This window comes from Mytilus edulis, chromosome 10 (genome assembly GCF_963676685.1).
Source record: "Mytilus edulis chromosome 10, xbMytEdul2.2, whole genome shotgun sequence".
Lineage (NCBI taxonomy): Eukaryota > Metazoa > Mollusca > Bivalvia > Mytilida > Mytilidae > Mytilus > Mytilus edulis.
The window spans coordinates 77,795,470-77,819,590 of record NC_092353.1 but is presented as its reverse complement, the minus strand read 5'-3'; the positions used below and the strand labels follow the sequence as shown (position 1 = coordinate 77,819,590).

Sequence of the window (24,121 nt, the reverse complement as noted above, 5' to 3'; positions counted from 1 at the left end):
ATCATTCATCCACATGACTAATTTTTTTTACCTAAAACAAAATTTCATACATTAACTTGTAAACCAGACTAACTGTATATGACTTTATATGCTGCAGGCTTAAGATATATAACATGATAACAAGAACTGTGTAGCTTTTACCAAGACATTTAAGTGATGAAGGTTAATACAGAAAAGAACTTCGGATGCATGAAATTTAAATAACATGTTGTTTTTATTCTTACATCACTGTTTCGATACCTCTGGTGGTGGAATTTAAATATTGTCACAATACTGTTGTCTGCTTGATAACAGCCCTTTTGTTAGAATTGTTTAATATCTATAGTTATTTCAGTTTTGAATAGAAATGAGAATAAAATATTGTTGATTAATAGATGACTTTAGAATAGTTTTCTATAAAGAAACAAACTTGCAAGTTTAAAGGTTAAAATGGATGCTCAAACACATTTGTCTATTTTTACAGAAAAGGAAATAGGAGTTGAGTGCACAGATAATGTACAATGTTTGGGTTTCAATTCTGAATGTGGAACTTGGTCCGGAAAATCTGTCTGCTATTGTAAATCTGGATTCTATGACAACAATAATAATAACATTGGAGGAACCTGCAATGAATGCAAGTTTTTTTTTTTAAATTAAAAGATGAGTCAGTAAAGTCATCGAAACATAATAGGCATTATTCCAAGATTTAGTAAAACCTTGTATAACAGACGTTTCTCAAACATCCGTATTACAGCTGTTTAATTATATTCTCTATTATAATCAAATATTCAGACTCATAGTAATTTTTGTATTTATGTAAAAGTGAAGCGAATTACTTCAAACTCATATGTCAAATACAAAGTGATAATGCCATGGCAAAAAAAAAACGATTGACAGGACTTGATGTTAAAATTAAAACATTCTGATAATCCGTTTAAATACAGACAAAGCATTATGAAATAAATTTATAAATAAACAATCTTGAAATGTTATTTATGATTAAATGTAATGATGTGAACCCAACCTCGGCATTCAGATAAAAAAAAGTGCTACCATTAGAATAGCTTCATCTTTACCCTGTTACCTGTACACGTTTTATTCTAAAACCCTTTATTGTTTGTAACTGTTCATATTCTTCCGGTTTAAAACAAGGAGTCGTTGCTGATTGCTTTTGGTTCTATTAAGCTACTTTATAACTGCTAAATATATACAAATGTAACATGTTTTTCAGTAAATGAGTTGGAAGTTGGGAATCCAACTTTGACTTTGAGATCAGAAACTTATTTAGAGATGGAATGGACAGCACCCACACCATTGGGTGCTGTAGAAGAATTCAGATACCAAGTAGGCTCGGGTGCTGTAATGTCTGTCAACAAGGAATCAACAGTGAATATTACTGGACTGAATCCTGGTAGCTTGTACTTAATTAAAATTATCTCTGTGGATACAAACAGTGGGCCAACTGAACAGACAACTTACGTAGAAATTAGTTTTGCAACAAGTAAGTTTCGATTACAAAATCATAACAAAAATACGAAGAAAGTATGTTTTCATTGTTTGTTTTCAAATTGAACATGCCATTGGTTTGTTTGTCTTAAATGCAGAATACAAAGATCATTGGGGTAAAACCAAATTTGAAACTTCAAACGATGAAGATCAACTTGTTTACAAACATACTAGAAGTTTCAATATATTTCATAGTTTCTCACTTTTAAATGAAGTTACATGTAATCATATTTTTGGCACGGTTTGATCGCATAACTCATGTCTATAAAACATGATATGCAGTGATTTGTCTCTTTTGACGTTTTACATGTCTCCGCCTGTTTCTGTCCGTTCAATTTCTGGATTTAAAATGTTTCATGGACATTACATGTAGTTTCATAAATTTCTTGACACTCTTAAATGATTTCAAGTAGTGTGCAGCTCCTATTACATTACTTCCTGAGATACCTAATTGGCATTCCTTTGCGTGTGTTGGGCTGTCCCTACTGTTGATAAACATTATCCATAAAAAGAACTAAACACGGCAGGAATGATACATTATAGTTCTTTTATAAAAATTCTTCACTTCCATGCAATCATGTTTAAAACAGACAAAAAATAATAAAACCGATGTTAAAAAACCTTATTGGCAGTCATCAGTGTTTATATATACAATAATGGAAACATAATATATATTGTATCATGACAGTGCATCATAAAATTGAGAATGGAAATGGGGAATTTTTCAAAGCGACAACAGCCCGACCATATAACAGACAACAGCAGAATGTCACCAATAGGTCTTCAATGCAGCGAGAAACTCCCGCACCCGGAGGCGTCCTTCAGCTGGCCCCGAAACAAATATATATATATATATATATTAATTCAGTGATAATAGACGTTATACTAATAAACTCCAAATTATATAAAAAAAACTGAAATGAAGTTTAAACTTATTTGGCTGGATGAAAAGCACTTGTTTATTTGGATATTATTGTATGTTATATTTCTGGTTGCTTTTAAATATTTAAAAATTCATTCATTCATATACTAGTATATTCATTATAGATATTTATTCATATGTGAACTTTATAGTGCCTGCAGTACCAGGACCTATAGATTTAGTCAGCAGTGATCTCATAGCTTCAGATGGACAAAGTACAATCACATGGAAGTCTACAGGAACAGTTACGTCTTATACTGTAACTATCAGTGAACTGGTTATGAATCCAATTGTAGTAAATAATCCTTTCTATGTGATTGGTGGTAATGCAGCTAAAAATGGACATAGATACACACTTACAGTAAAAGCCCATAGTTACAATCTAGAGAGTGGTGAATATTCAGAGGAGTTTCGAACTGCGATTACACGTAAGTGATGTATCAATAAAATATAAATGACTCATTCTGTGCTCTGGATTTATAGTATTAGGCCACTAACAAAGTGTATAATGGAATGATTTACCGACTTTTCTAACATTCTACATTAAGACTAGTGGTCTTTCAAAGTTATTAAGTCTAGAGTATTAAGAACCTACTTTTAAAGCCAACAACAACAACTTATAAGCTGTTTTCTCGAATAATTTTTTCAATCTTCCATCGTCAATTTCTTCGTCTTTTCAAATAAATCATGTCTACTTACTGCAAATAAAATATACTAAGTTTCCACGCGGTTGCTTACAACCAGTTATATTCCTAGACTTGTATGGAGGGTAAGATATATAATTTGTTTTTAATTTGCTGATAATAGAGTCAATATTTATATTCTAATCAAAACGATATTAAATGATTAGAATACGTTAATATTAATCCGTTTTTCCCGGATTATCTTTCAATTTTCGGCTTGGTTCACCATCGTATATATTTGCTTAAAGGCACCAAACTTAAAGCGCGTCATTTTTATAACCGTCTAATTGTGTCCGTTAAAATACACGACAAAACGTATGTTATACACTTATCCAGGAATTTCTTTTAGCCCGATAATTTACTCTTACGAAATACTCTTATCCTGGAAATTTCTTTTTTTCAAATAAATATGCTTAGAAGTATTAACAAACGGTTCTATTATTTGAGATCGTAAGTTATATTGATGAATTGTATTTTATATGCATTTACTATTAATATTAATACAAGTTCATTTGACTTATTATACCGAAATAGGAATAATAGCTGCCGAGATCTAAAATAATGTCTCCAATGTACATGTATCTGTTACCCCCTTAGAAAACTTGAAATAGGAACCAGCTCTAGTTCGCGGTATTTTTCAAGATGAAGTTTTCAGCAATATTGATGCTGTTTAACTTTTTATTATTTCTTCTGATGAAAAAGAAAAGGTATTTATTAATTATTTTTAGTTGTTTTTTAATTGATAAAAACCTTGCATAAACAATTCTATTAATCATCATAGTGCAAGTTACATGCCAAAATTTGACAAATAGAATTCACTCGTGTCAAAATGATTAAATCCAAACGATTAGAGATAAACAAAATACATTTTTGTAACTTTTAACGAGTATAGAAAAATATTAGTCAAACATAGCATAAAGTGTCGAGCCCCTAATGAAAATAACTGTATTTTAATAATAAATGTCACCATGCAATGGCTTGGGTTCCTGACGATGGTCATGGCCATGGTCAATTAGTTAATTCTAATTGGTCTAAATAGAGGTTCAAAATTCACCTTATGATCTATGTAATTGGGGTTGTGGGATAGGCTTTGACAACGATTTATTGAAATATTTGTAGATTGAATATTCATTTCCACCTAACATAAAGTTATTCACGCTTTTTGTTCGCCAAAAATTTATTTCCACTTTTGACCTCAACTGGTTCCAGCACTTTGTGTTTGTTTTGGCCAGGCCAGGGTATATTTTTCTAAATCTTTGTTGCATGAGATTAATTTTTTTTAATGTATTCTCCCTTTGCAAATAAGAATTATTTCAATATTAGTGCATTATTCAAAATAATCGAAATACTATGTACCGATAATGCTTGTTTATAAACTGAAATCTAATTAAAAAGAAAAAAAATATCACAGAATATGTTTGTTCCCTGGTTAATAGTAATAGGATAAAGGTAAATATCCAGGTTAAGGATACTTCCTGGATAAGTGTATAACACACGTATCACATTATCCAATCGTGCCCGACTCCCCTAAATGTTGCAAAACATACCATCATACAAAGAGAAACTTTCAAAGGGAGATATTCTGTTACCTCAAATTTGGATAATAAATCTATTTCATTATAATAAAGTCTTTGGCACATTCATTGGGATGGCAAACGTGTTCACCATCACATAAGAATGATTCATAATGTTGTCTATTGACAAATTTGGTAAATGGTCTTTTGTCAGCCTTCATTAATTATTGCAACAATCATATCTTCTGAAACAACTGAGCCAAAATTAGATAAGCGTGAAAACAATTAGAATTGCGGTATTACGTTTAAATATGTGTCCGATTACCCAACCTACCAACTATCTTAGATGACCTACGTGGCTACATATAGAAATAGGGGTCATCCGAGGTTATGTCTATTATTTTGAAATTCGTTATAAATAGAGAAATGCTGACAAAAACAATATTTTCTAGATTGATAGATGAATCGAAACTTCAAGTTGTAAAAATAAACAGCAAAAAAAGATTTTCGAAAAAGCATGATGATTGAAATCATTGGGCGACACCTTATTAGAGTTATTGCCCTTTGAAGACAATTTTTACGATTTGTTTTTAGTTTTTAGTTTTTTCTTAATATCTAAAAATCAAAATAAATCAATAGAAACTTGAATATTAAAAAATGATCACCACGACAAGGTATGCATTTAAGATCATTTTTGAAGAATTTTTCTTGCAACTTCTCATTGTAATTTTTTTTTACCTTCAACAAGGAATTTTACAATTTTATTTCCATTATATGATATAAAAATATCAAAAAATAATTAAAAAGAAACTTTAAATTAAAATATCAGCAGGATAAGAGCCACAAATAAATCAGGTTTTCACGATATAGTGTCTTAAACATGAAACCAAGATATTCTACCTTAAAGAGAAAAGGGAACATTGTTTCGTTAAATCATTGCTTTGCGGTGGACGTTTCGTCCCCGAGGGTATCACCAGCCCAGTAGTCAACACTTCGGTTTTTCCGAAAAACTAAGGATTTTCTATCCCAGGAATAGATTACCTTAGCCGTATTTGGCACAACTTTTTGGAATTTTGGATCCTCAATGCTCTTCAACTTTGTACTTGTTTGGCTTTATCAATATATTTTGATATGAGCGTCACTGATGAGTCTTATGAAGACGAAACGCGCGTCTAGCGTACTAAATTATAATCCTGGTAGCTTTGATAACTATTTGCTATTAATCATTTTCAAAGACAATCCGGTACATGTTTAAATGTTTCTATTGAAACCTCTGGTTTCACCATCGGTGTGACAGAGGGTTACTTTGTTGTTGTTGTTTTCTGTAAAGTAGACCGTCTCTCCTCATAGGAATTATTGATTGTCCGTAAAACATGTAAACGAGGATGTTTTTACCCTTTTTGGTGTTTTTAGCAAAAACCAAATATAGCAAAAAACTAAACAGACAAAATGTACAGCATAACATGATTAGCAAAAAAAGACATCTTTGTCATGAAATTTATTCATCATATTTATGTCTACGATGTTGGAGAGAGTCCATTGTTGATTATGAACATCTTCTTTTTTTATAGACCTAGTTTGTACAATGCCTGATTCAGCGACATAGGTTAAATTACATATAGCTCTGTCACAAAAAGTTACATATTAGGTCTGGTTGAGTAAACTTTACAGCGATTGTGGTCCTATGACAATCCACATCTTAAAGCAATATCCTTAATTACCCAATGAGGAAGATTCGACATGTTATCAGAATCAACTGCATCTGAATGTTTATCCCTTATAAAAAAAATGAAAACAACACGTTTAATAATTTCTTGTGTCCGAAGCGCTTTTACCCACCCAAAGAAAATATTACATTCGGTAGTAAACATTGAATATTTTTTAAATAAAAAATGTTTACATTTAAAACAGAACCAAACCCACCTGCTCTTCCTTTAACCTGCAATGAGGATGATCGTAAATCTACATCTATCTATGTGAGATGGCAAGCACCTACTATACCTAATGGAGACATACTGTATTATCTGGTAGATATAGTCTCTGGTCCTACAACAGTACCACAGTTTAACACCTCAACTAATGTGTTGGTGCAAAAGGTTGAACCTTTAATGGAAGGTATCGTGACTTGATATTTCGATATTCATTTAAACAGTCTGCATATAATAGTCTCATCTTTAATGGCTTTGATAAATTGATATTAGCTACAGATAGGTTTCGGTGTAACGTAAATGGAGTTTGTGTATTTTTCCTAAGCTGCCTTTTATAAAGATGCTAATCGTTGATTATTTAATTTGAATTAGCAAATTGGAACATGTGGTACTAATAAGTCTGGTAAAGATATTTCTTAATTACTTAATCGTAGGGGTGATTAAAGCAAGGCTAAAAAAAAATAAAAAATGTTTTGAAAACAACTTTTTCTAAGAATGCCTAGCTGTTTCTACTAAAAAAAGGTAAAAAGAACTGACCTTTTGTTAATTCCATGTCAGTAATGATCGAACATGCATTTAAATTTAACCATATCAGATAACATTTTGAACACATTCCTTAAAGTGTTAATGTTTCAACGAAACTGAACAAGAAGATATGAAAGAACTTACAAAATCCAATCAGGTGACAGAGGTGGTTGCCATTATTCTGTCCGGTCAACCTTTGCATGCACTTATGTCGATATTACCCGATAAAATATTTTTAAACAGATCAACATATGTATTATGTCAAATTATTATTGTGATGTGTTGATATTTCTCGATGTTATTGCATCCAACTACTGAATGGACACAGACAGGTCAAAATGAATAAACATATATTGTATTTTTCTTTGATAAAAAAAATGCATACAGATATTGTATGAGATGAAGCAATACAAAATAAAGAATTATAAAAAAAACCTACTGAATTGACACAACTCTTACCTAGTGCGTTAGTGTTTATCTCATTACAAAGAATTTATTTATATATTATTATGAAAAAAGACCTGAATTGATGGTAACCTTCATGTTAGTGAATATTAAGATATCTTGCATTAGCTTAAAATGAGGTACACCTGCTACAGCCACTTGGTCGTGTACTTTTGAATGGTTTTATAAATGTTCATTCCCTAAAAAGTTCATCTTTAAGGGTAACAGTTCCTGAAAAAGTTGAAGATTAACATATATTTCTGCAAAGTTATTGTTATGGAGTACCACAATCTGTTCGGGAACTTGTTGTTGGTGGCAAACATTTAATAATTGATGCGCATCTGCCGTTCTAAATTATAATACTGGTACCTTTGATAACTAATTTCATAGTAATTGAGAATGGAACAGGGAATATGGGTAAGAGATACCAATCCGACAAAGAGCAGAAAAAGACCAACACAACCAAGCCACAAAACAATACACAAGACTAACAAAGGATAGATGTTCCTGACTTGGCATAGGAGCATAAATGCAGCAATACATGTTTTTGATAATTACACCGGATCTGCAAACACACAGAAAAATGAACACGTAAACGAAATTTCAAAGTTGTCAGAGTCGTAACAGAAAAATTTTATCAGATGACAATGATGAACATAGCTTAACACGACAAGCAGTTACTGACATTCCAGCTCTGGTACTCGATTTAACTGATCAGGTTATATGAATTTGCTTTTAAACAGGAATACACTGAAGATAAAAACAAACACAAATGCAGTGCAGATGAACTATTGTAAGATTTAACTCGCAATTGATTGGCGAGATGATATTTATGTGCGGCTAAAAGCATCAGTATTACAATGCAAACATAATTTGATAGTTCAATTCTTTTATAATTCATTTGCAGAAAGTCAATACTGTTTCAGAGTAAAGACAGTTAATGATGGACCAGATAATATCTGTACTAGTGTCCCTAGTTATCAACAGCAATGTTGCTACACAAGGGCAGACTGTAAGTGCATTTTATACTCAATCCTTATGAATTGAAGACAGGATTTTGGAAAAAGTATCAAGCCATCAATATATTTACTATAGGCATCAATATTCGACCTTTTAAGTTTCCTGCGGAGTTAATTTGCAGACCTTTAAATTTTTAAACGTCCCGCTTTCACCATACGCCGTACACGATCATAACATACAACATTACCATATTCATCATACACCATTCACCATTCACCATTTATTTTTATACCAGACACTAAACACCACAATATCATACACCACACATAATTACACTGCACACCATAAACCATTGGTTTCTAAACTATACACAATTTTACCAAAAACCATATCACATACAGCATTTCACCATTGATCCATTTTCACAATACTCTATTACATTATACACAACAACTATACACCTTTAAATCATTATTATTGTTTATAGTGCCAGCTGTTCCTACAACTGTCATGCACAATATAACTAGCAGAAGTATTCATATATCTTGGAGAAAACCTGTTGAATCCAAAGGAGCCATAACAGGATACCGTCTCAGAGTCCTATCAAATAATGTGTGTGTGGTGGAAGTATTACTTGCATGCAGTAATGGCTGTACCAATGTTGTTAGTATGTTGCCTGTAAAAAAGTTATATATATATATATATATATATAAGGAAAACATATATCACTCTCTTGAAGTGGAGGAATATTTGGTTCTCTCTTGTGTCTCTGGCTTACATATTTGTATAACTTTGCTGAATTATATATGTACTGGCATGTTTACCTCAACAGGAACCATCCCAGTGTTACTGGTGATTATTGAAAATAAAGCAATTAAAAATGTGTTAACTTATCAACTGAATTTATAAAATTACTTTTTTCTAAAAACCTAAAATGATAATTCAATGTTAAAGACTTAAACTTTAATTTTTGATGTACATTGTAGTAGACTTAACAGAAAACATTTGATTACAGCTGCTCCAACATACCTGTGCATCATACAGAAGATTGATACGAGAAAACAGAAATAGTACAGAGCTGATATCATCCATGTCGTATAAAATAGACCATTTACTACCCTATACAGACTATGAAGTGTGGATAAATGCGATAAATGCCGCTGGTGATGGAGACAGGAATGAAACATTAGTCCAAACTGACTCAGAAGGTAAATTATAATGTAAATTGCTACACATAAGTTAAACTTAGTAATCTTGTTTAGTCCCAGAAATCTTCTTATATCATGTATATTTACACAACTTTATGTTCACGTTAACTGTTCAAATAGCTTACAGTTTGTGTTACCATTTGCAATCCGTTATTCCAAATGAATTATCTAAAGCATTGTATATGTAGCAAGTGCTTCAATTCCTAATTCAATTTCAGTTCCTCAGAAACCTTTGAGTGTAGTTGCATCAGTTGTGAGTTCAAGTGAAATAACGGTAACATGGAATCAGCCAACACCACGACCAGGAGTTACTACTTATCACGTTGAAGCTTATGAAGTGGTTTCAAATACTCAACCTACAGTTGTCAAATTTTCAAACTTAACTGGTTGGTATGTTTAGTTTAATATAACTTGTGAGAAAATTGATTCAGATAGGATTTAATACTTTTTCAAAATGACGACATTTTAAATTTAATGTCTTGATGTAAATATTTGATTGTTTTCTCAAGGTCAATTATTGAATAGCTAAATAAAACAAAATGCTTTATTAAATATTTGTATAAGCAATTTGTATAAGTGTTTGTAATCAACACAGTAGTATAAACGGCTAATTTGTTTTGCTGTTTAGGTTTTAGCGCACAAACGACAACGTTTTCAGAATTGGAAGCATATTGGAACTATACATTTTCTGTAGTAGCTGCTACTGAAAAAGGCAATAGTGAGGAGTCTGAAATGTCCCGTACAGTGACTACACACCAAGATGGTATGAAGATAAACAATATTTGATTGAAAATATATCTTAAAAAATCAATATTTTATAATCTTTTTCAGTGCAGTAAACATCTTCTAATATTTGCAAAAGGTATTATTTGGTTTTGTAACGACTTGTACTTTGAAAGAATAAGAATAAGCAGAATAAGCAGACGAATAGTTTTATTTGTCAATCAAGACGCACATAAAGAGCAGAATATTGTTATACGATGATGACTGATGTACCCATATTTTGACTATTTTATTTATTGTGTCTGTTTATTTAACGCATCAATGTAAATATAACGGAATTTTATGAGACTGTCATTAAAGTGAGAGGGTTAGCGCTATAGAATAAGGTTTAATCCACCATTTTCTACATTTGAAAATGCCTGTACCAAGTCAGGAATATGACAGTTCTTGTCCATTCATTTTTGATACGTTTTGTTATTTGATTTTGCCATGTGATTATGGACTTTCCGAATTGATTTTCCTCTAAGTTCTGTATTTTTGTGATTTTACTTTATACATACACATTATGATATATACACATGATAGATATGATTATAGGAGAATGAGTAGTTTGTAAAAATGTATTTTATTGAGATACAACGTGAGCTTAAATACTTTTATCGTTTTGCCTTTTTTAAGTCTTTTATATGACAAGAACCTTTGAAGAATATAAACATTAAAAAGCAGGACCAGCATTTGTCATTCGCATCTCGAAGGGTGTACTTACATGTATATTTTAGTATACAGAACAAAAACACATACGACTTTCGTGTACACAATCATTCACCGAAACATTACCAAATATCAACTACTTATAATTATCAGTATAAAACATGCTAGAATTATAAATAAGTGATCTTTGAATATTTTACTTAAGATTATTATGAATGAATTTTTTTTAAATATTTTTAGATATGATAGATAAGTGCGTCAGAAAGGCAATTAGTGTTTCGAAAAGATAAAATTCTATATTTCAGAAAAAAAATGAAAACTTGTTAAATCTAGTAATTTGTGTATAATTTGACACCATTTAAAAATAATATTACTTGTATAGGTAGATTTTAAAAGTTACTTATTTAAGTAATGCCCCTAACTGATCATATCAGACTAAACAAAGGCTAAATAAAGTGTGTGTATAATTCAAATGTCAGGAAGATCATGATTAATCTAAGAATTATGTGTGTGTGAAATATAAAACAATGAAAACAACAGGTAGAATAAATGCATGCGTCCGAAGCGCTTTTCTGGATTGACCTTCATTAGGAAAGCACAAAGCCAAACCTTCAAAAATCCGAGGGATGTATTAATACTGAAACAGTTAAAGAGCAGTATGACAAAAACGCCTAAAATAAACAGCCGAATTCATCTACGGTCAACTTTGCCTGTAAGAGTTGAAACCTTAATTTCTTTATAATTTCAGAATTTATAAACGGACAATTTAGAAAAGTTTGTTAACGATCCTTCTATTTCTAATATATAACTTAGTGTTGACTGTAATTTTTCTCCAAGAACATTCACCACACATCTATGGCTTAAATTGAAATTTACACACCACGCTGAAAGATGCGAAAATTACAAGAGTTTTAGCAGCAATATAAGCAGCCTCAAATAAGGCGCAAACCAATTGCGTGTTAGTAAGCTTTACCCACAACACCAACTTTTACTGTCATTTAATCAAATAAATTATTATGTATCCTCACCATTCGTAACATTATGACAAATTATAAATGTTAAGCCTTAGCAGTTCTCACAATATTAGATAGAGCAGTATGTGGTATCTACAAACGATATATCAACCACAGCATATACATGCATATAAGAAATTCAATTAGTATACTGTGTTTATCCAGTTGTGTAATTTGAAATTTAATCTTCTTTTACAGCTCCCGGAAAAGTTACAAATTTTGTAATAACAATTCCAGAAAACACATTAACAACAATGCAAGTTTCCTGGGCTATACCTTTATTACGAGATAGAAACGGCATCATTAAAGAGTATCGAATAAGTCATAACATCAGTGGTGTATGTGTATTATATTCTTTTAAGTATTTCACAAAATTCTCATTGTTAAATGATTTTAAAAACGTTTCTTTTATAGATCTATGAATGGTTCTATATAGTGGAACAATGAAAAGTTCAAACAATTTTGATATACAAATATGTGAATTATACTCCATCAGAAAGCTTTTACAAAATAATATTTATACCTGTTTACCAAGTTTTATTACAAATTAAAGTCAATTATATGACACGCATTTAGCTGTAAACTATGGCTTAAGATTAGTTATTTAACTTCAAGGTACAAATTCATGCAGTGGTAATCTTTTCATTTGAGTTTGTAAATTCGTAGGTTTTTTTGGATATTTTACATAAATAAGTCGTTAAAAGCTGTAGCACAAATCGTACAGGAGCAAATGAAGTGATATAACACGTGCTTTTAACCCATCAAGGTAATAGCTTCTTTGTGTTGGTAACAAGGTCACCTGATCATATATTCTACGCCATATTTTAACATCATTTATTTATCTATTCAGACAACAACATTAGAAACCATTATTGCAGAATTTGAGATATTTCAAAAATTGTATTATATTACACCAGACAGACATTACAAGGTTGAAGTAAGTTTACGCACTGCAAAATCGACATTTTAAATTTTGCAATAACAATCCAAACGTCAAGGAAGAGACAATAAAGTTACAAAAAAAAATTATTAGGTAAATAATTCTTACTCCAAAAACATCTACAGGGAAAACAAATTATCAAAAAAAAAAAGCTAAAAGCTAAAAACGGAAGGAAACAAATCTGATGTTTATGAAAAGTAAGTATTATATAAGCAATCGTTAACAACATCCCAGGATCAGATTATGAACAACAAAATGGAAATAACCCTTATCATCTTTCAAACAGATTTTTTATTTCGTCTCCAATTTATCAAAATAGAAATTTCAAATACTAAAGTTTAATTTCTACCTTTTATGCATTTTTTTTATATGTTAAAAGAAATACTTTGCAATTTAGTTCTGATTATCACACTCACAGTGTCTAATCTCAAAAACAAGATTGCTTCAATAATATTAATACTTTTATGACTATTTACTTTAGTCCAAATGATTAGTTAACCAGGAACTTTATATTAAAAGCATGAAACTTTGCACAGTGTACTTAAACTCATCATAGATACCAGGATTATAATTTCATATTTACGCCAGACGCGCGTTTGGTCTACAAACGACTCATCAGTGATGCTCGAATCAAAAAATTATTTTTAAAGGCCAAATAAAGTACCAAGTTGAAAAGCATTGAGGGCCAAAATTTGTGAAAGTTTTGCCACATATAGCTAAGGTGCTTATAAGCATTTTTGTTATATTGATCGACTTAAGAAAATACAAAATTGCTGCCAAATTAAAAAGATTAAGGTATTAGGGATACAACATCTTGTTATCTACCAACTGTCATACTTTTGACTGGGTACAGACATTCCCTTATGTTGAAAAACAGTCAATACAACCGTGTTTTAAAGATAGTTGAATCTTCACTTGAATGAAAGTTGCCTATAATTGCATTATATATACAACAATGTGTGAGCAATACAAACAAACATCATAGGTACAAACGTCAAAATTTGATGAAAGCTTTGAGCTTTGTTTTAAATCTGAATCCTCATTAGTTTAAAAACAACTGTGCCAACAGAGAAAACACAATGTTGTATAGAAACTCTATAGACACATATGATTAAATGAAAACGATACCCCCTTCCTAAACTATTATTCAAATGCGTCAAATAAAAACTATTTTGGTGTTTGAAAAAAAACTGAAAGAATATTGTTAAGCAATCAGTTCGAGCAGGCGTATATATTCTAGTTATAAGAAGAACGAATCATAAAAACTAAACTATTATCCTAGGCTTTCCTTTGAGTTTACAAGAATATGGACTTAACTCTTGCATAATGGTAAATCTAATGTAGTGTATGGTTTTGTTTCCGTAGATCCGTGTCTATGTCATTTAATATTTCCAAATAAAACGAACATTTTTTCTGATATCTTCTGGAGAACTTTTCCTTTCAATAATCAGAAAATAGTGGATCCAATAACATATGTATTACTTAATCTTTTCAGCTTGATGCGGTAAATTCAATTAACCAAATTGGACAAAAAGAACAGATGATATTTCACGCTATACCAAAAATTGAAAGTAAGATGTTTAAAATTAACCAAAAAAAAATCGAATGTTTATCCTTTTAAAATAGCCAGAGGAATTAACTATGATGTACCAAAAGATTATGCCTTGAATAGGTTTATATGACAATTGGTTTTTTTTTGCAGTTCTGCATAGTGGGAAAGCATTTAGAAGCATAAACTATTTATAAAATTGAGAATGAAAATGTGGAATTTGTCAAAGCGACAACAACCCGACCATAAAGCAGACAACAACCGGAGGCCACCAATGGTCCTTCAATGTTGCTAGAAACTCACGCACCCGGATGCGTCCTTCAGTTGGCCTCTAAAAAATATGCATACTAGTTCAGTAATAAGGGACATCATACTTAACTCCAAATTATACACAAGAAACTAGAATAATCATACCAGACTAACAAAGGCCAGAGGCTCCTGATTTGGGAAAGGCGCAAAATTGCGGCGGGGTTAAACAACTTTTTTTAAGATCTCAACCCTATCCCTATACCTCTAGCCTGTATCTAATTTATATTAAATTTTGTAATTATCTCACCGGTTATTTTTTTATGTTTTAAAAAATGATCTATTTATCATTGTGTTAAACAAGGTTCAACTTACCATGTGTCCTGAGTTATCAAGTCATATATATATATTTCTTACCTGGAACAGGCATTTTCAAATGTAAACAAATTGTTGATTGAACCTGGTTTTATAAGAGTTTTATAAAGCATATAGAAGAGTAAGTGAAATACACCGTAGTGGTGCAAACAGAAACTACCTTTTATACATATATCAAAATTCATCACGATTATTGATAACTAAGAAGTCAAAAACCAAGAGTGTGAACTACTGTTGCTTCTATTGCTAGTGAAATGTTTTGTAAGCTATAAAACTAGGTTTAAATGACCCTTTTCTGCGTAAGAAAATGCCTTGAATTCAGGAATATGACAGTTGTAGTATTTTGGAGCTTTTGATTTTGCCATTTGTTTACATACTTTCCGTTATGAATTTGCCTCAGAGTTCGATATTTTGGCTATTTTACTTTTTGCATACATTAATGTAGAGAAATTCTCAAAACCAAATGGCGAATCAAGAGTGATGTCTTCTTATGTAATATTTGTTTCAAATGATAAAATTTTGATATCTAAATTGACTTCGTATCCTCGAGGTAAAATTCAATTATTGTAGGTATTTTGTTAAAAATTGAATCATTGAATATCGTATTGATATAATATTTTCTATTTGTAGCACATATGTCGGATAACGCATATTCAATAGGGACAGTTGTAGGAACTGCAGTTGGATGTGTTTTATTCACCATTCTTGTCATGGGGATTGTAGTTTATTTAATCTTGAAGCGCAGAAATAAAAAGTCTGGTAAGTGTTCGGATATCAAACTTTATATACTGTTATTTTTTTCAGATAAATTAAATGCATAATTCAAGCAATAATCATACGGATATGTTATATACATATGCAAGTTTTGAAATTACTCATCAACACACATGATACAGGAAACATTACTTCTTGAAGTCAACACACGGTCTGCAAATAAGGACAAATATTCTAACTTTAAATTGCTGGTAATATAAATGTGAATACATATAAAAGAGGGACAAAAGATACCAGAGGGACAGTCAATCTCCTATATCGAAAATAAACTGACAACTCTTAGCTAGAAATGAAAGAAGACAAACAGACAAAAATAGAACACATGACACAATATATAAAACTAAAGAATAAGCAACACGAACCCCATGGTTAGTCATATATCTTTCCAACTATTTACATTCTTATATATCTGGCTTTTAAAATTCAGGTGTGATCGACCCTGATGGAGAAAAGGCAGAAAGGCATTTCAGACAGATCATAATTAAGAAGCGTTGTTTTCCTATTTCTTTTAATTATCTGTTGCTGTATTTTAAAAGTGATTTCGTAATTCAACCCCTTTAAAAAAATCCTTGAAAAAATTCAAAGCCGAAAATCACCAATAAAATACAAAAATATAATGTTTTACCATACCTTTAATATAGCGTTCTCTAAACAAAAATGAGATATAAAATATGAGAGTTCGAAAATACGTTTATATGAATGAAAAGAATATACAACTCGACAACAGAATAAGTTTCTTTAATATTTCTTTAAAAAAAATCTGCATATTGGCTACATACGTTAGATTTTATTTGGCAATATAATAAACTCATCATAGATACCAGGACTAAATTTTGTATAAACACTAACCGCGCGTTTCGTCTACAAAAGATTCATCAGTGACGCTCGAAAAAAAAAAAAAAAAAAAAAAAAAAAAAAAAGCCAAATAAAGTACAAAGTTGAAGAGCATTGAGATCCAAAATTCCTAAGAGTGTTTCCAAATACAGCTAAGGTAATCTATGCCTGAGGTAGAAAAGCCTTATTATTTCAAAAAATTCAAAATTTTGTAAACAGTTAATTTATAAATATAACAATATCAATGATAATTGCTTCCTATTGCTTGTTGTACTTTTCGTCGGATATATAACATAAATTCATTGCAGAGGTCTTTTCCGTCCAAGAGTAAGTGAAAATGAAGTAAACAAACTGTGAAAATTGTCAAAACTGATTTCTAAGTGAACAAATATCGTTTTGTTTACAAAATGGCGAGCGAACTAGACTCAGTTCACCACAATAATCAACAAATACAAAGATACAAGTCAATACACTTTAGTTCAAAGTATATCAAGGGGATCACACATACAGATATTCTAAACGAACTGGACAAATATATAAACAGAGAAAAGGTTAAAGCTATACAACTGACTGAAAGAGAATGTGTTGTAACTGTTGATGATCAGGCATCGAAAACTTTATTACTAATAAAGGGTATCGAACTTAAAAACTATCATTACAAATTTGTCGATGTTGAAAAAGAGGTGACACATGTTACGATTAAGGATGCACCTGTCGAGTAGGGTGATCTTTCAATTTGTACATTTATGAGACAATACGGTGAAGTAGTCCAAGACTCAATTAAAAGGGGGACTATAAGAGGTACTAACATTGAAACCGGTACGCGGTATATTCAGCTGATAAATTGCGTCCCAACCATCTCCAATATCACCAAACTCGGAAGATTTGAAATCCGAATTTTTGCTGACAACAATAGAACCCAATGTCGATACTGTAGTCGAACGGACCATCCTTCATACCGTTGTGATATGAAACCACAAAGACAAGAACGACAGCGATACTTAGGTTAAATGAAAATGAAGTTAAAAATTTAGAAGATAAATTAGAAAATCTGTTAGAAAATGATGGAACACAAAAAAATCTGAATGAGGTTGAAAAACTAAAAAATTATATATAAATATTACGAACAAAAAGCAGAAGCAGCACGCATAAGACCAAAAATAAATTGGTATGAAAAAGGTGAAAAATCCACAAATTATTTTTTCTGATTAGAACAAAAACGAGGAAAAGAAAAGCTATGGTCAAAAATAAAAGCCGAAAATGGCACATACAAAAATAATATTAATGAAATCTTAGGTGAACAATTAAAATATTATGAGATACTTTTTACCTCGGGGGGTTGTAATAGAGAGGCTGGGGAAAAAAATACTATATAATGTAAATAAAACTCTATCTGAAGCAGAAAAACGGTTATGTCATGGTGAAATTACAAAAGATGAAATTTTCAAAGCAATTAAATTAATGAAAAGGGATAAATCACCAGGGGAAGATGGCATAACTGCAGAATTTTATCAGGAATATTGGTTTTTGATACAGGATGAGCTTACGCAAATATTAAAAGAAACCTTTTGTGATAAAACACTTTCCGAATCGCAGAGACTTGGAATGATAAGCCTAATATATAAAAGTGGGGAGAGGGAGGATATTAAAAACTGGCGACCTATAACATTATTAAATGTAGACTATAAAAGTTGCTCAAAAATTCTGGCTGAACGTTTGAAAATAGTTCTACCTTCTATTATAGGAACAGATCAAAAAGGGTTTGTTAAGGGCAGAAATATTTTTGATTCTAATAGAATGCTGCAAGATATTTTCGATTTTATAGATATGGAAGACGAAGAAGGATCAATCCTTTTTCTTGATCAAACAAAAGCTTTTGCTATGCAGAATGGGAATGGTTAGATGCAAGTTTAGAAAAATTTCAATTTGGGGAAATTTTTCGGGAATGGGTTAAAATGTTACTAAAAAATGCTAAAACTTGTTTAATAACTAACGGTTTTCAATCAAAATACGTCCCAATTTCTAGAACAATCCGTCAGGGCTGTCCAATATCGCCGATGCTATACATTTTACAAGCAGAGCCGATGGCAGCCACAATTAGGGCTAATCTGAAAATTCAAGGAATAAATTTACCCCACCCTGACATAGAAAATGAGAAGAAAGAGGTTAAGATTAACATGTTTGCAGACGATACACAATTTTTTGATAGAACAGAGGAATCAATCGAGGAAACATTCAAAGTTTTAGAAATATATGAGAAAGCATCGGGGGGCTAAGATGAATTATGAAAAGACTGTAGGGGTATATTTGGGTCGTTGGAAAAATAAAACACCAAAATATAAAAAAATAGGTGGTCAAGCGAACCAATTAAAGCATTGGGAGTCATGCATGGATACAGTGTTGATATAGAAGCTATATGGTTAGGAAAAATAAAGAAGATTAAGGCGTGTCTTGAGGTTTGGAAATCTCGTGACCTAACATTGAAGGGCAAGGTCTTAATATTAAAATCATGGATTATATCTAAAATAGGGTTCGAAATCGAAATGCGAAGTATACCTGAAAAATGTAAAAAAGAAATAAACAATGTCATGTGGAATTTTATATGGGAGGGAAGAGTAAATTTAATTAAAAGGGACGTGTGTTGCTTACCGGTAGAGGAAGAGGGGATTGGTATGATCAATATAGACTCGTTCATTAAATCCAAACAAATCAAAAGTATGCAAAAGATTTTAAGATCAAAAACCGATAACTGGAATACAATAGCCAAATGGTGGATACAGAAGTTTGATATCAAATATAATTGTGATAATTTTTTTAGCAAAGTGTTCGGACTTACGAGGATTACAAATGGAAAATTTTCCAAAATACTATCTTGAGTTAATTAAAACGTGGTCAAAATTTTTAAGTATACAAAGTCCAATAAATAAAAACGATATCCTAAACCAACAACTTTTTGGAAACATAAAAATTCAATACAACAAAAAACCTATTTTTCGCTAACTTCTGAAAAAGTGGAATTCATACAATAACAGATATTTGGGATGAAGAAACGAAAAACATCAAAAGCGACAACTTTATATACAATACTCTTAAAAATAAGAGAAACTGGATCTCGGAATGGACAAGGCTGAAATTAGCTATTCCAAAATTATTCAAGGACAGACTAAAAAACGTCCACGTTGATCCAGAACCCCCCCCCCCAGAAATGGTTATTACATTAAAAATACATTTGAATTTTACGATAAACAGAATAAAGTAGTAATCCCAAGTGAGATATCTTTGAAATTAATCCAATATTCGTTAAATGTAGATATAGTTCCAAACTGTCAAATAAAATGGAATATTCAGTATAATTCGGAATTACCGTGGAAAAAGATCTGGATAAATTTAAATCAAAGTATGTCCATTAGGAAAGCAAATCAAATTAGCTGGAAAATTGTTCATAACATTATCTATACGGAGCAAAAACTATTTAGAATCGGCAAATCAAATAATGGCAAATGCCATTTTTGTAAAACAGAAAACGAAACTCTCACACACCTTTTTCACAGCTGTAACATTATAATGGTTGTTTGGGAACACATTTTTGATGCGCTTAAAACATATAATGTACTTAATAACACTGTATATAATCCATTGAGCGAAGAACTTATCATACTAGGAATGTACGATTACAATAAAAAGTACAATGTCATAACTAATACGATTATGAATACAGTTAAATGGATTATTTGGAAATGTAGGAATATCATCAAATATCAGTCTAAAAGTTTAACTTCCAGTCAATTGATAGCATATGCAAAACGGGAACTGTGCAGTTTAATTGAATCTATGGACAAATCATTATCATCTAAAAAAAAAAATTTTGCAGCTGAAATAAAACTTATAATAAATCTTATACGTTAGTAAGTAACGTAATAACTTGTACTTACTTGCCTTTCCTTTTTAGAACATAATACATCCAACGATAGAAATATACAATACACGCATTTACAAGGTCGAGCATGTGACCTATAAAATCACTGACCGACACATAACAATGTAATCCAGGTGTTAAAAGTACAAAAAATTAAATGTCAATTATATAAGTAAAGGTAAATTATTGTGTAGATTGTAGTGTGTTTTGTGGGACTTTTGATGTATTTTATTTACTGGTAGCATATTGTGAATAATTTATACGCAAACTCAATCTTTGTAATTAATATGAATGTATAACTTATGTATGGAAAAAATATAAAATATTTTTTTATAATAGAGTCCACCGTTTATCCCTGGACGTTGTATCATTGTAAACACAGGGCCCCTTGTGTATTCTGCCCTGGTTTATACAAGGAAAATTGTATTCAGGTGATTTTCAATAAATGTATTTCAAGTCTTAAAAAAAAAAATATATCAATGATAATTCATGTCAACACAAAAAGTGCTGACTACTGGTCTTGTAATACCCTCGGGGAAATAAATCTCCACCAGCAGTGGCATCGACCTAGTGGTTGTAAATAAACTGATCATAGATACCAGGACTAAATTTGGTATATACGCCAGACGCGCCTTTCGTCTACAAAAGACTCATCAGTGACGCTCGAATCCAAAAAAGTTAAAAAAAAAAAAAAAAAGGCAAATAAAGTACAAAGTTGAAGAGCATTGAGATCCAAAATTCCAAAAAGTGTTGCCAAATACAGCTAAGGTAATCTATGCCTGAGGTAGAAAATCCTTATTATTTCAAAAAATTCCAAATTTTGTAAACAGTTAATTTATAAATATAACAATATCAATGATAATTCATGTCAGCACAAAAAGTGCTGACTACTGGGCTTGTGATACTCCCGGGGAAATAAATCTCCACCAGCAGTGGCATAAATGGTATGCGTATTTTTGATAAACTGAATTTATTTTCGCAAAAATTTCCTTTTACAGGACCAAGGCAAGAACATGACGAGTCACAACAGTAAGTACAATATGACCTTAGTTATTAAATCATGATTTTGATACAAATTATATTATCAGTTATGCAGATTTGTATAGCATAATCGTTTGCAGTAAAGATTTAGGTGATACGAGATTTAATCTACTTAACCATGTGCCTAATAATAAAGTTACTTTTCATCGGTTGCCACTATAACATGATAAAACAAATTAGCAAAAGAACACTATTTCATTCGAAACATTGAATTCGAATTATACAAACTGTACGTCAAAGGTATCCAAAAAGTCAATCAAACTCTTGATATTGTCAGAAACTTAATAATTAATATAGATTATCAGGGTTTCAATTTAGCATATCATGACATCGAGTTCGATACAAACACGCCAAATGAGCAATTAAACACACTATTCCTCATTAGGTCATGAATTCATATGTTGGAAATAGCACATTACCGAACGTTATATTACACCCCCTACCTCTGGTAAAATGGAAAACAAAACCGAAACACACGTAAAAGAAGTCTGAATTCAGACAAATGTTATAATGTTATATTTGATTTGATGGGATTACTTTCTAAAGCTACATCTATTACATTATACAAACCAGGATCAGATACATTACCAGTACACATGAACTATTTAGTCAGCAAGTGATGCACAAAGGGACATAAAGTCCAACAGTTTTGGCATCGACCTAGTGATAACTATATTAATATGCATGTAATTCACAAAGATTTATTTGAATACATCAGACGCGAATTTGAACATAATATTTCTCTTCTGCAGTTGTCAATGCCTAATATTAGACTTCAAAATGCACCAAGCGTTAAAACTACATCACATGTAAGAGAACAAGCTCTTTATTCCTAACTATTACTTTATGTGATATTAACATTTTAGACCACGTTGATTCTTTATACAACCGATAGTTCTAAACACAATAAACCTTGATCAAATTAAGTTTTATATCCACAACATTAAGATGTGTTATCATTTCAGTGGAGACCAATACGAAGACCTCGGAATGGACAATATATCATCTTATCAAGGAACAAAAGATATTCCAAATGTATATGATCAGATCGGTCGAGTACAAACCATAGATAAACACTATGAAAATATGTTACCTTAAAAGTAGTTTGACTTACTCTGCATGATTAGTAGTAATTGTAACAGATTTCATCTTGTACTACGCATGTTCATTCACAAACCGTCATAACATTAAATTATTTTATTTGGTGCGCTAATTTAGTAGACAACAGTAGGCATCAAAACCAACAAAACAGTATGATAAATAGCAAAATAAACAAGACATAATGAGAATACTCCAAACAAACAAGTCATTATGAGAGCATTCAACATCAACACTCAATAAAACAAGGCAATGAAAATACTCAACATCAACAAGGTTACGGGAACTATCATCATCAACGAGAATTGATTAGAACACTCGAGTCAACACTAACAAAATTTAACAAGAACAATAACACCAAAGCGATATAATGAGAACAAATAAAAACAACAAGATATAACGAGAACACTTAACATCATCAAGACATAATGAGAACAATTAAAACAAGACGTAAAGAGAATAGTCAACAACAAGGAATTCTTTCCCTCTCAACCTTAGTGTAAAGTAAAGTAATGGTAAAAAATTATATCATCGGTTCATAGGAACTGTATTTTTGACAGAAAGATCGACGGGAGTGCCTGTTAAACAAGTTGGTATCACCCAGCGATAGTTATATTTAATTTATAAGATTTTGATATATAATGTCAACCTAACACTGTTATTGCAGATTACTACTTTTATTATTAGAAAAGATTGCACACAATTGTTTACGTACTTCACTTATATTTTATTAATTCACTAATACAGAATCGTTCGTACTCAATTTTCTCTTTCATTATTTATACCAGTTCAAAAGTACCAGTTGATTGGCGTTCTCTAATTCATTTTATTCATTTTTATAAATGAGGCTTTATTCTAAATTGTATCAAAGGTAACATATTCTATATCTTTAAGAAAGCCATTTTTTTCTTTTTTCTTTTTATATAGATTAGACCATTGGTTTCCCAGTTTAAATGGTTTTACACTAGTAATTTTTGGAATCCTTTTTAGCTTGCTGTTCGATGTGAGTCTAGGATCCGTGTTGAAGGCCATACATTACCCCATAATTGTTTACTTATATTAATTGTTACTTGGATGGAGAGTTGTCTCGTTGGCATTCATACCACATCTTTTAATATCCCTATTCGACATATGAAATACACACGTATGTTTTATTTACACATTGTAAATAGATATAGGAAGATGTGGTGTGAGTGCCAATGAGACAACTCTCCATCCAAATAACAATTTTA

At 31.1% G+C, this 24,121-nt stretch overlaps 1 protein-coding gene across 1 annotated transcript; it reads left to right on the top strand.

The window, feature by feature from the left end:
- Positions 1–1,216: 1,216 nt before the first annotated feature.
- LOC139491923 (phosphatidylinositol phosphatase PTPRQ-like) lies at positions 1,217–23,642 on the top strand. The gene is made up of 14 exons (XM_071279850.1): positions 1,217–1,480; positions 2,560–2,835; positions 6,516–6,719; positions 8,409–8,513; positions 8,949–9,124; positions 9,477–9,669; positions 9,888–10,055; positions 10,298–10,432; positions 12,315–12,454; positions 12,967–13,053; positions 14,552–14,627; positions 15,857–15,985; positions 21,749–21,779; positions 22,757–23,642. The coding sequence occupies exons 1-14, from the start codon at positions 1,270–1,272 to the stop codon at positions 22,887–22,889; spliced, it is 2,064 nt and encodes a 687-aa protein (XP_071135951.1). The 5' UTR covers positions 1,217–1,269; the 3' UTR covers positions 22,890–23,642.
- The last annotated feature ends 479 nt before the right edge of the window (positions 23,643–24,121 follow it).